The sequence below is a fragment of the Mugil cephalus genome, chromosome 14 (genome assembly GCF_022458985.1).
Source record: "Mugil cephalus isolate CIBA_MC_2020 chromosome 14, CIBA_Mcephalus_1.1, whole genome shotgun sequence".
In the NCBI taxonomy this organism is placed as follows: Eukaryota; Metazoa; Chordata; class Actinopteri; order Mugiliformes; family Mugilidae; genus Mugil; species Mugil cephalus.
The window spans coordinates 3830739-3843597 of record NC_061783.1 but is presented as its reverse complement, the minus strand read 5'-3'; the positions used below and the strand labels follow the sequence as shown (position 1 = coordinate 3843597).

The 12859-nt window shown below is 40.2% G+C and overlaps 1 protein-coding gene across 4 annotated transcripts in view; it reads right to left on the bottom strand.

The window, feature by feature from the left end:
• Window positions 1-12859, bottom strand: part of khdrbs3 (KH domain containing, RNA binding, signal transduction associated 3) — a 102158-nt gene that overhangs the window by 42838 nt on the left and 46461 nt on the right. For all 4 annotated transcript variants that reach the window (XR_007114227.1, XR_007114225.1, XR_007114226.1 and 1 more), the window contains exon 3: window positions 4517-4633. Coding sequence is in view for 1 of the 4 variants with exons in the window: in XM_047606035.1 (XP_047461991.1) it covers window positions 4517-4633 (117 nt within the window). In the remaining 3 variants the exon portion in view is untranslated. The remainder of the gene's footprint in view (window positions 1-4516; window positions 4634-12859) is intronic.

Here is a 12859-nt window from a genome sequence, read left to right as displayed (position 1 = left end):
TGTTGCTGCACTGAGACACGTGCACAGAAACAAAAAAATAAATAAAAAATTAGCTCACAACCATCAGAAGAGAAAAGTCTTGGATGATGAAATATATGACATTTTGAATTTATTTACTGATGCTTTGATGTCTTCATCTCAGTGGTGAAGGTGGAGCTGAGTCAAATACTGGCAGACACATTGGAAATTCAGCACTGTCTTTTCATAGCATGCTAGAAGAGTTCGCTAGAAGAGTTCGCTAATCCTGTACGAATGCGCCACTATTGACCCAGGTAGGAGGTTAATTTCTAAATCATATTACATCCCCAGGTAATACTAATACTATCCCATGCAAAAAAAGGTTTAAGTCTCACATGCACTGTGAGCAGGAAATTTTTAAGTTTAATCTAAAAAGACAGCACAAATGATTCATTCTACCACTAAATTTGAAACGTTCCAGTGTCTGTAGCTTTAAATGCAAACGAGCCCCTGCTGCTCATGCACCCTTGTCCTGGAAAGAGCTCTGCCTGTTTCGTCCGTGTCATGAATGTCCTGGCAGGTAATGAAAACACAAAAATTAAATATAAACTAGCTGGAGGCGGAGCTTATCTCCTATCGTGAGGGGCTGCAATTCTGAATGAATCGTCCAATCATCGGATCCAGCTTTAGCAAAGCCTGTTGAAGTTTTTTGTTTTCCTTAGGTCTCTGTACCATACAGTCACTGGTACCATGTCTTCCAACATCTTCTTCTCATTCTGCTTTACAGGGGACTGGCTAGCTAAAAGCCACCAAAAAATAAATAAATAAATAAATCAAAGAAGAAGAGGAACCACGTGATCAAACATGTGCACCGTGTGTGGACAAACTTATTCAGGAAAATCCAGTCAGACTGAAATTTATAATTAATGAAGTCCGGATGTTTAGCTAGGTGGTAGTACACGATCGTTATATGATACTACCAGTTTATTTGCCCCCTGCTAAAAGTGATCACAGAACACAATAGACTGTGTTTAAAATAAAAGATTTTTTTCTACAGACACAAAAGTACCAGTCCATTTTTGTCGTCCAGAACGTCTGTTGGAGCTTCTGGAGCCAAGTCACAGCTACTCTCTCGAAATTAACTTTGACTGTGGTATTTATTGTACTTATACAGTCGCATGGTGCACACATGATCCAGAGACTACCTTGTCGATAAGACACCTTTGTGAATCTCCTGGAGAGGAAAGTTATCTTTATTTAAGATTATATGTCAGAGGGGATGGACAGATGCTCAATATTAAAGGATCAGTATGGGGAGCAAAAAAGCTCAAATGAGACATCACTAGTCTAGACACACCTGGGATGTGTAATATTCAAAACCAAATAAAGTGATTTTCCATGATATGTTCCCTTTAAATCCCATGTTATACCTTTTTGAATGTTCTGTCTTATTAAGGATTTTAGTCAGTAATTTGTGGACAATGTCATATGCATTTAGTCTTGATGATGGTTATAAGTCTTTAGAAGCATTTAAAACTTACTAGAGGGATTTCATCACAGTATGCAAGAAAAGTCCTAGTACCATGCGAGCTCAAACCAAGACTCACTTAACAGCTCAGACATTCCAGGAGATCTCTTATTACACCACTTTGACTATTGTTGTGCGTATATGTGTTTGGCTCAGGATAATACCTGATGTAATACCTTTAGCTGTACTTTTTATCCAGCACATTTCCAATAGCAGGTCATTTTCAAATTTTACAACGAACATTTAATAGGACATTACTGTATCAGGAGCAGTCAAACAGACATTAATTCAAATGAAACTGTCAATAGATTATTGCTTTGTAAGCCTGTAAATGCTATAAAATGCATCATTTGTTGCAAAACACTGTGGACCTCAACGTTATCTCCCCTATTTCATATAGTTGTTAATATAATTTAAAGTCATCCCCTAGATTTTCAAATGGCAAATGGAGCAGCGGCTCCATTGGCGAATTAAGCCAGACGCAGCACTTACTAAAAGCGAAACAAAGAAAACGGGATTGTTTTGTCTATCAAGAAAATTAAAGAGGGAGTACAGGTCCCGGGGAGGAAAATGGATGAGTTAATCATGGAGCTAACGAGAGCAGGGCGCTGAACACGGGCGCCTTTACATCATCCTGCTCTGACAGCGGCAGGACAACCAAGGTGCCATAACCAGGTGGGGAGAGACTCCAGCAGCTGGGTGCCTTTCAACCTCTCCGCACTCACATTCTTGTCAGCACAAGATCAAGGTCCTGCAGCAGCAAATATTTGTGCAGCTATAACAGCGCTTGAGATGTCTCCACTATGTGTAAGATCTTAAAGGAGAATGTACAGTTTTAGTGTAGAAAGGCGACAATTACATTTCCAATGTCTTCAACTGCACTGAAAAAATGTGAAATACCGGGTCTTTGAATCTACAAAAATAAAGTTAATAGATGCAACACAATTCATTTACATTCCTTTTTTGGAACAATTGATTATAGAGAATGTTGAATGTACGAATTTCTCATGCGTTGAATGAAAATGATTTAGTTGAGAACTGAAACGTAATTTAATCTAATTTGGCCTCCACTGGAAATGGAAGGGCGCCAGGAGGTGGCCCTCCATTCAGAGGGGGCGCTATTGCGCCACCGCCAAACTCCATAAAACAAGCAGAAGACGGTGTGTTGTTTCCCGCCAAAATTAGGAATCTGCCGTTTGGGAAGAGGCCACATATTCTGCAGAGACCGGATTGAGTAAGTAAATTCATCAAATTAATTTATGTTGTGTTCATTTAGTAACAGGTGACAGACAGCAGGCTGTCTTGTTTGCGTATGTGTACTTAAGTGTAACATAGAGCGTACGTTAGTCATTCAGTCAGCCTCTTGTTGTGATTTTTATGGACTAGGCCGGACAGTGACCATTCGGATTCGGGGTTCAAGGTGAAGTTGGGTCCTTCAGGGTTCAGTCGTTACCTATTCATTGTGATGGAGGAATATGTGGAGGAATAGTGTGTATATTCTATTTTAAATCGTTTCCTGTCAGTCAGTACAGCATGGAGTTTATCAATATATATAGGAACATGTCCTTAGAAGTAGCAAGGCTTCACTTGGTGCTACTCCACATACAAGACAGATTTGCTGTCACTTGTCTTGAAAAAGCCTTTGGGTTTTTGCTTTGCAGTGACTTGACAACATGACCCACACAAAGAATTTCAGGTGAAGAAAACTACAATGACACAGGTCCTGGGCCTGAAAGTAGAAGGTCAGCAAGCAGCTGAACATAAATTATTTGTCCTGTAGTAGGGGCGTATCCCTCATCCTCCCCTAAGGGGTGAAAAAAAAAAGAAAAGAGGAAGTCGACAGAAAGCTGTCAGTCATAAATCCTGCAGTGGGTTTGCACAGACAGCTGAGGGCTGCTTAGGTCAGCACATCTCCATGACAGATCTCTTCTCCGGGTTCTCGAGAGTCGACCATCAAACGCTATTGATCACAGTAATCAGAAGAAGGTGTTGTATGATAGCGAGAATCAACGCCACCAACAAATCAACTCTGACAAACGGAGAGAGAGGAGAGACTCAGACGAGCCAAGTGAAGTGGATTTATTCCCGGCTAAACAGTGCAATCAATTCTGCAGCTAAAGATCCGCTGCTAGAGCTGTTTATATCCTCTCTTTATGTGCTGACATGATCGCCGATGATAGAGGTCATTAAACCAGACCGGACCGCTTCACAAAACCCATCCTTTTTTACATTAACTTTCATTCAAACCATTACAGATAACATTTTTTTTCTCACCTCGAGTGAATTTATGTGAAAACAATACCATAAATCTAGACAAAGTGACGCCTCGTGTACTCTTTGCCTGTTTGTCTGTGTGTGTGTTTACTGTGAGACAGCACAGGCTTTGAAATATGTCAGCTGTGTTTGGTGATCCCCGGGATCATTCACATTTCCATAAACTCTGAAATTTGCTTTCAGAATCTAGCTGTTTTACAACTCTCTAATATAGGCTACGTGGCTCAAATGCCGTCAGTCAAAGGCTCTGTCTGAGTCAGTGGACGACCTGAGACTAACAGCACATTTTTTGACCACTTTCACCCAAGTAATAATGAAGCAAAACAGAAATGAGAACTACTTAACAGCTAATTAAAATTCCGCAATTACAAGCATTTTAATGATGAATGATTAGCTAATTAATCAGAACCAATTTTGATAATGGTTCACCATTTAAGTGACTCAAGAGAAACCATTCAGTGTCTGCACATTTCAAAATATGGAAAATAAAATTATTGTCATCTGGCGGCACACCCTGGACCTGTCACCGGTCTATCACAGGGCAAAAATCTTTGAAAAGTATTTTTCTATTATTTGGTCAGACGAGCTAAATTTTCTGTAATGAAAAAGCATGGGATTGACACATTTATATTTACACTGGAGCTTGGCACCGTAACTCTAAGGGTCGATCAGCTTCACTTTAAATTTTGTTAAAGAGTAAAAGAAGCAGAGCAAGACAAAATGATATGGAGGTTAAAAACCTGGCTGGAGGGCTACCTTTTCTTTGTCTCTCATGGATCCTTTTCCGAGAATTGACATCTTTGTGAGAGTGTCCTCTTGTAGTCTCTTTAACGAGTTCCCGCGTGGCCCGAGGAGTTTGCCGACAAAGTTAAACTGCAACAGAAAGAAAAAGAGTGCGCATCAGTCAGAATCTGCCTGTTTGAGATAACGAACAAAGACTCACACGCGCCTCAACCGGGCGACTGAGGCTAATGAAGACACATCTGCAGCTTTTCCCGTTTCGTCTCTCGATAAGATCTGTTGGGAAGCATTTCTGAGATGTCTTACCTTTTCATCGGCAGTGGTATTAAACTGCATGAAGATGATTTGGCCGATTGTCCGTATTGAAATGTAAGCATAACATTAAAATTAAATGACAAGGTATTGCAACAAAGTTCGGTGTCGGAAGTTAGAAGAACAGAGTAATAACAGATATCAAATTATGACGAAGTTGGTTACCTTATTTTTCCCAATTATGGTTGTACAATGCCTGTGACGACGTTTCCTGACCTTTTGTTAGCTACTTGTGCCAGTATTCTACTTCTCAGGCAGATAGAACCAAAAGCTTCCACCAAGAAGGTATGAAAGTTCCCTAACAGGCTGAAACCAGTGACAAAATGGAAGAAAGACAACATTTCTGAGAGCTTTAAAATGGCAACTGTCAATGACTGAGGAAGGACACAGCATCTCACCCTAAACAGTGTTCATGAGGATGTTGGCAATAAGCCTATATTATCAAATAACATGTTAGATATGTTGCCAGTCTTAATTTACAAATCAACTGTGAGAATCATGCAGACCACTCAAAGTCCTGATCTTTGGACGAGATCCATATTTTGTTCTTGCAATTGATTATCTTACAGTGCAACATAATAGCATGGGCACAGAATGTTAGATGCATCTTGTCTAGACAAGAAAATCATTAGTGCAAACAGGTTATTATGTTGTGCGCATTAGTTGAAAATCTTTAGTCATCGTCATCCTTCAATATTCGGAAGTCTCTGTGGAATCCCATGCAATTAAAGTGGCAACCTACAAGATATTTATACAAATAAATCTCTGTTGTGTCACTGTCTGTCATGAAGGTAACAAATAGTGATGACCCACTGATAAGATAATATAAAAATCTTTGTATTTACAGCATATGGTACAGGGTGTTGTGTAGACACTCCAACTTAATGATACATAAGTTTGTACTTCAGTTTGTGCTCTAATGGACTTGTGAAACATCATGGCTTGTTGCCTGAGTACTGCTCCAAACAATAATAAATAATCATTTGACCAAGTACAGATCCAAATCCTCATATTTGTTGTAAGAAGGTATCCCAGAAAATACGAGCATCATCAAGTAGGCCGATGTTGCAGTTAAAGAATGACCATGTTCCCGTCTGTTCTTCACAGAAGGTCAAGTCACACAACTCTGAAATTTGTGAACTTGATATGGGCAAACTACTGCTGTTTAGATTCAAAACAATTGCTGAAATTGCAATTTATTTCTGTAGGGGTCCCTAAAGAAAACAAAACTGACATTTTCATGAAGATATAAAGACACGCAAGATATTTGGACTCAGTCAAGCCCCTACATTCCCCACAATGCAGGATTTACTTGGGGGATTTTAGCTGCTCAGATAACTACAAATGTGATATGTACAAAAGAAAAAGCACCATTATATTTGTACACACCAAACCAATTGCACCAATTTATCATATTTCCGTGGTAATTCAGGTCACAATAGCCCATTGCTTTATCTTCTGATATCAGTTCAAGACATTTCCCTAAACGTGTTTTAGATCTGCTGAATACAAATGTTCAGTGTGCTATATTATCATAATGTGCTTGTTTGAGTTAACATTGAACTCGACCACCTCTAGCGCACGGCCGTCCATCAAAGGCTTCCCGGGTTAGATCACTTCACAAGGGCACCACTTTCTACGCATAGAAACACAAATGATATGCATTGCAGTGTGAAGGCACGTTGTGCACAGACACCCATCAAAGCGGTGCATCCTTAACGTGGGCAAAACACAATTCCAGCAGCCGCTGAAGATGGTCAGAGAGACAAAAGGGGAATGATGCTTTCCTCGCCCTCTCTATGTTTTCCTTTAACGGTGAGTTATACTGCTGTCTCCCTCCACTATCTAGGTCATCAATTAGCGTGCAGGGGGTTTAAAAAAACAGACAGTTTTGTTCTACACCTCACCTATATCTTCGCTGCCTTTTGTTCAGAAAGCGAGTGCTTATTATGAGGCTCTTGCCAATTCCTGGGTGAGGGATTTGAGAAGCGAGCTTTAGTGATTCGCTCTAATGCTGTAACTGACTGTCGGGTTTTTATCCTGGCCAGACTGAACTCCAGCAGTTCTCAGCTACAGTATGTTCCTTCAGCCTTTATAATTACACCGGGTTCTGTGACTGAATGTGATCACACAGGGCTCTATTGAGCACTTGCCGCAAAGTAAATACCATGCCCCACTGTGCTAATTCCAACGCCGCACTTGCATATGGGAATAAGTGAAAAGCTTTGACCTTGGAATGATGAATATGTAGTGCGTGTCTAACTCTGGTGCTAACTTGCATGTCTGAATCGTATATTCCATTTAAGGACTTCTTCCGTAACTTGAAAGATTTCAATATCTCTAATGTAATTTGCACATTAATTAATTCCAAATATGTTGAACGGGACATGAATTGTTGAGTCAGGAAAATTGAATTCATGAATTGTCAAAGCAAATAACATGCGTCCTCCCTCTAATGGTCTCGAGTTTACACAAGAATCATCAAAGGAGAGAGTACATCAGGGTGTCAGGAAATGTTTTAAATGTGCTACGTTTAACCGATGTCCTCCACATCCATCATTTCCACCTGGATGGAGCTTTGATCGCTGAGCTGCGCCGTCTCCTGAACAATGATTTGGGGAGCACGCTTGCCGACCCCCCTTCCCCTCCCCGCATTACCACAGCTTTCAGTGAACACGTTCCATCCTTCTGACAGGTTGAGCGTTGGGCACCGCGTCCGGGATGTTTGTGTAGACATCTCAGTTCTCTCTGATTCCCAACCGAGTACTCGCCGATGGGTAAAAACGCTTGAACAAGCAGAAAGGCTTGTTTTCTGATCAAGAACTAAGTATCGCTGTCTTGCTTTTAGCATCCTAACGTATGAACCATATCAACTGTGCATACATGTGCATCAGGCAGAGAGCACAAAGAAGCACACCAACAGGAAGACAAATATCAGACTGACCATGAAAAAAAAACCTGAATGCAGAAATAAATGTACCCAGTTTGCAGAGCGATCTAATTTCTATTAAAAAGGGGTCACAGTTAGTGGGGACTCTGACTTTCTGTCGAGCTGAAAGGATAAATGCCCTCTTTAAGTTAGATACAGAGTCATCTGTAGTGGACAGTTTAAACAGAGAGTGAATATGAAAAATATCTCAGCTGCCTGGGTTTGAATTCAAATGTAGGGCACCGACTCGTTTCTACAGAAAATCTTACAGAAAGTTTATGAGCAGGAAACGTGAAAACATTTATATGGAATCATGTCCTTAACCAATCCTTTTATTTTTAATTTGGGATGTCATTTGATCTCTCAAGTTCTACGCATTGCACAGACCGTATGATTCTCCCTCATAGCTGAAGGGGTTAATTCCTGCCAGATAGTCAGGTTCTTTATTAAATATATTCTACCCTGATTTCCCTGATCTCGCCACTATTCGTAATAATGGCTTAAAATGTCCAAATATTCATTTTACAGAAATAAGGTGTCAGGGCTGAGGAGAAGCGCGGAGTATCAAAGATCAAAGATATAAATACATGCCGCTAAAAGCATGAAGGTGTAGATTACCAACTAGAAACTTCCCCGGGGATCTGAGATAGCTAAAGGCCCCCCACAAGCACAAATGTATTCATGGCAATTTGACAGTCATCTCAAATGAGAAGATAGCAATGCACTCATTGACCAGTCCATTAGTACTTGCTAATACCATGTTTGACCCCCTTTTGTCTTCAGAACCGCTTTGATTCTTTGTGGCATAGATTCAAACATTCGCTTGAACTGGTGCTCACTGGATATTTTTTTCTTTTTCAGACCATTCTCTGTAAACCCTAGGGATGGTTCTGAATTAAAATCCCAGTAGATCAGCAGTTTCTGAAATGTTCAGACCAGTCCGCCTGGCACCAAACGACCATGCCATGTTCAAAGTCAATTAAATCACCTTTCTTACGCATCCCGAGGCTTCGTTTGAACTTCAGCTGATTGCCTTGACCATGTCTACATCCCTAAATGCGCTGAGCTGCAGCCATTGTGATTAGTCGGTTAGGTATTTGCGTTAATGAGTTGAACAGGTGTACCTAAGGAACTGTGTAGCACAAAAGCACAACAACAACTTATGGTAATGGCTGTTAGGGCTTTCACTTATGTTTCAAAAGTTTAAAAGAAAAAAAAAATGAGTTATGTCAAACTCCACAGTCTAAATAAATATAACCCATCAGCCAACACACCTAATACTTCAAAGAACTAGAAGACACTATTTATGCTATTCATGTAATCACAGCTAAATTACATCTGAGAAGCTGAGTATAAAACCCACAACCAACTTGACACTTGGTTGCTAGTGGAGGTTCCAGCCTCTGGTTGCCTAGGTAACCCTCTTGCCTATTTGCCAGCTCAAATGAGTGAAACAGGCAGAACACCAAAATGTTGATAGTGTATGGACAGAGCTAGCTGTAGAGCTCTCTGTCAATGCTGCCGCAGCTACATCTGGCTGTAAATGTAGTGAAGTGTAGGTAGTGTGGTGAATTTGGGGGTAGAAATCCAAAATCCCGGATGATGTTTCCTTGTCGGATTGGGTGCCTCAATATTAAGATCAGTTCAGCTTGGGACCCACTAACTTCACATGGCCATGTTTTTGTTTTGTTTAGTCCACCATAGCTACAATGAATTTCATCAGCATTCCACAGGCTCTTGTTACTCCACTGCCGCGAAGAACTGTGAGCAAGTCATTAAAAATGAGCAAGTCTGCCTCTCACACAATTCATCCTCAGAGCCTTTGGGGGACCCCTTTAGTCAAATTAATTTGACTAAAAATACCTGTTACTTCAAATTAGTTCAAACAGATCTGCAGGTAGTTATAAGGTGTTGGAGGGCCAGAAAAGTTGTACTTAGGTCACTGACAATAAGTCCTAACTGTGGTTAGAATCAACTCCAGAAACACTTCTGATAAAACAAACGCACTATACTTAACGTCAGTATTCACCACAATTGTCACAATTGATTTTTGCTCAGTGAAAGACAATGAGTTTATTCAAAATGGTTTAAACGATGCTTCTGTTGCTACCACATTGGAGTGACATAGAAGAAAACAACCTAATGAAGATTTTGAGAATGTTTCTATAATGTGTTCCTAAATGATGTTGAAAGCTGCTCTGGTGTTGCCCCATGGGGAAAAAGTCTGCAGCGGTCTGGATGGGCTTTATCGTGAGAGACAGAAGAGTATGTTGAATTTGTTTATAACAATGGCTCTGAACAATTGTTGGACCATCCAGTTGTGTGCAAGGTTTTTATTTATTTATTTATCTACTTATATGAGTCAAAACATGCACTATAATGAAATCCTAGCTAGGTAGTCAACAGTAATTGAACAGAATTTTAAAGGCTACATTTTGAGGCTCTGTTCAGTTTACAGCTAGCTATGGTTAAGTGGAATATTCCTAAATGAATTTGTCTGATCACATTCCCACAGTAAACTCATTTTAGCACAAGGTTAGAGGGGAGATGGATTTAAGCGGCACAGAGCACCTCGTTTTTGCCCCGAGGCTGTGTAGCAAGTTTATTCAGTCATGGCTTTAACTTACTCTCATGTTTAATACAGATAATATAGTGACATGATGTAATGCTATTTGTTTGGAGCTATTTTGGGTTCCTGACTATTTAAAAAGAGATTATCCAGATTTGTTTTGTATTTGTTTGATTAATGCCAGTAAATGTCAGGGAGAAGTCTTAATCCAGACATTTAAACACATCACCGTGCACTCGGCACATTTGCACACATCTCCTCACATGGACAATCCCCCAGCATAGGAGTCTTACTGAACAAATAGCTGTAATCCATGCCGTTTATCAGATATCAAAATACAGCTGAGTTCTGCTGAGATTGATGCTTTAGGGTTTTGCTCATGCTTTAGCGGGGGATTACGTGATTTACAGAAACCTGGCCGGGCTTCCGTACTGCTTCATGTTGGCCGTCTGTGTGAGAGGATTGCACTGCTACTGTATGTATTCACAGGTCCACACACTGATCCTCAGCTGTGGTGTCAGTTGGAGAAAAAAAAACTATGAAAATGTTTTATAATTTAAAAAAAAAAAAAAGAAAGACAGACAGAATTATAATTGTCAGATTCTGGGTGTCATCCTAAACAAACAAACACAACGTCATGCAGATGATTAGTAAGATGATAGCGTAGAGGTAGAGAAAGGATGAATGATTCATCACATTTAACTTGAATGGGACGGCTGCAGGAAAGCGGGACACATCGGAGATCTCGTCATCATCGGCTGAATGTATTTCTGTGAATCTGGCAAAAGGTGTGCTCACAGAGAGCCAGTGCAGAGTGATTGTGCTGAGGACAGCAGGACAGAAGAAGGATAAATCACCGCTCCCAGCGCAGAGAAAAGCCACAGTCTGAACTGGAAATAAACCAGTGGGACTCCTTACGCCTCGCTAATAGCCTGTGGTGCTTTCCGCCAACAGATGCTTTCTAAGAAAGAGCCCACAGATCCAGCAAACGCACAGATGAGCGCTGATAGCGCTAGTGCACCAACATTGAAACGGTGGGATATTTTTAGTCCATGAGTGGGTGTGACTTTATGTTTCATACCGGTTCAATTGTGAATTAAAATCTTGGATTCTGTTTTTCTACGCAAGGTGTCACTTAAACTGCATCTGTAAAATACAGGATTGCAAGACACAATAAAAGAAAAAAAAGGCAGCTTCTCTACGGCATTAAGTGTTCATTACACAACACACCTCACCATCAGTAGGATATCATCGATAGGGGAAAAATTAATGTCAAAATCATTGTCGTGACACAGCCATATTTTATCACAGAGAGTCAGCAGCCTAGAACGTGCAGCACGGCGTCCTTGCCCGTTTCACTTTGATAAAAAGCTATGTTTTCAGAGGATGGATTCAACTCCTCTGCACATGCTCTTAAATGGCTATTTGGAAAATGGTTGTGCCACTTCAATGCCAGAAGCCAAAAGGTGAAGCTCACGGCTCAGGAGAAAACCCATTCAAGTCAGACCGATCACTCTTGCCACGGCTACCTGTCAGATAGAACAAATTGAATTTGTCTTCCTTCGGTGGCTTGTTGAAGCTCTAAACAGCGTATTAGTGGCTCTACTTATCAAAGCTGTCAAAGCGAATCTGTTTAGCTGTGAACCTGGGAGACTCACATCAGCTTCAGATGACATTGCATATTGTACGTAATATATGCAGCAGATAATTAACCAGCACTTGTCAGCAATATTTTGTAGAATTAATGTCAGCCTTACAACAAGGTGTGATTTGACAGGCTAGCGGTGTGGTGTTTGAGTCATATTTGACCGATTTCAAGTTAAACATTTCATGAATATCATACCATTACATTGGGAACGAGGCTTCAAACACCTATAAATATAAACCCAGCCAAATCAGTAGTTATTCATTTAATTAGATCTTTCAATAACACCATTTCATACTATATATAACACGTAGTCAGACAGCGCTTGTCAGCACTACTTTGTATTTGAGCGTTACAGCGAGGCATCTACACAAAACCAAGAATTATGAATAAACTTAAGGATCAACAGGTACAAAGATATGTAGACATCTGTGTAAAACTGTTACGTACGCTAACATTTAACATTTAATCGGAATGAGGCTTCAAACTCTTATGTAAATCCAGTGGCCAAATCAGTGGTTATTAATTTAATTAGATTTTCAAACAAAAAGAAAGATAGATTATCAATAGATTTGTCAAATTCTATCGACTGGTTAATCAACAAACTGAAAAAACAAAAAAAAAAAACAAAAAGTGTTCTGGGTTACCAGTGCTAAATTTTCACACCTAATTAAATCTTATTACTACATTTTTCCTGTTTTAGCTTTGAGGTCACCCGTGGTTCACAGACTCCATCAACCTTAATTAAAAACAGTAGAATTTATGGCGTTTAATTAATATCAAAACCCACACAGATATGATTCATGTACGTGATACGAGAGCACAGAACCGTCTTCTCGAGGAACCAACCTCGTGCGGCATTTGTGCTCGGTGTGCACAAATCCTGTCCTGTGCACTGCCTGT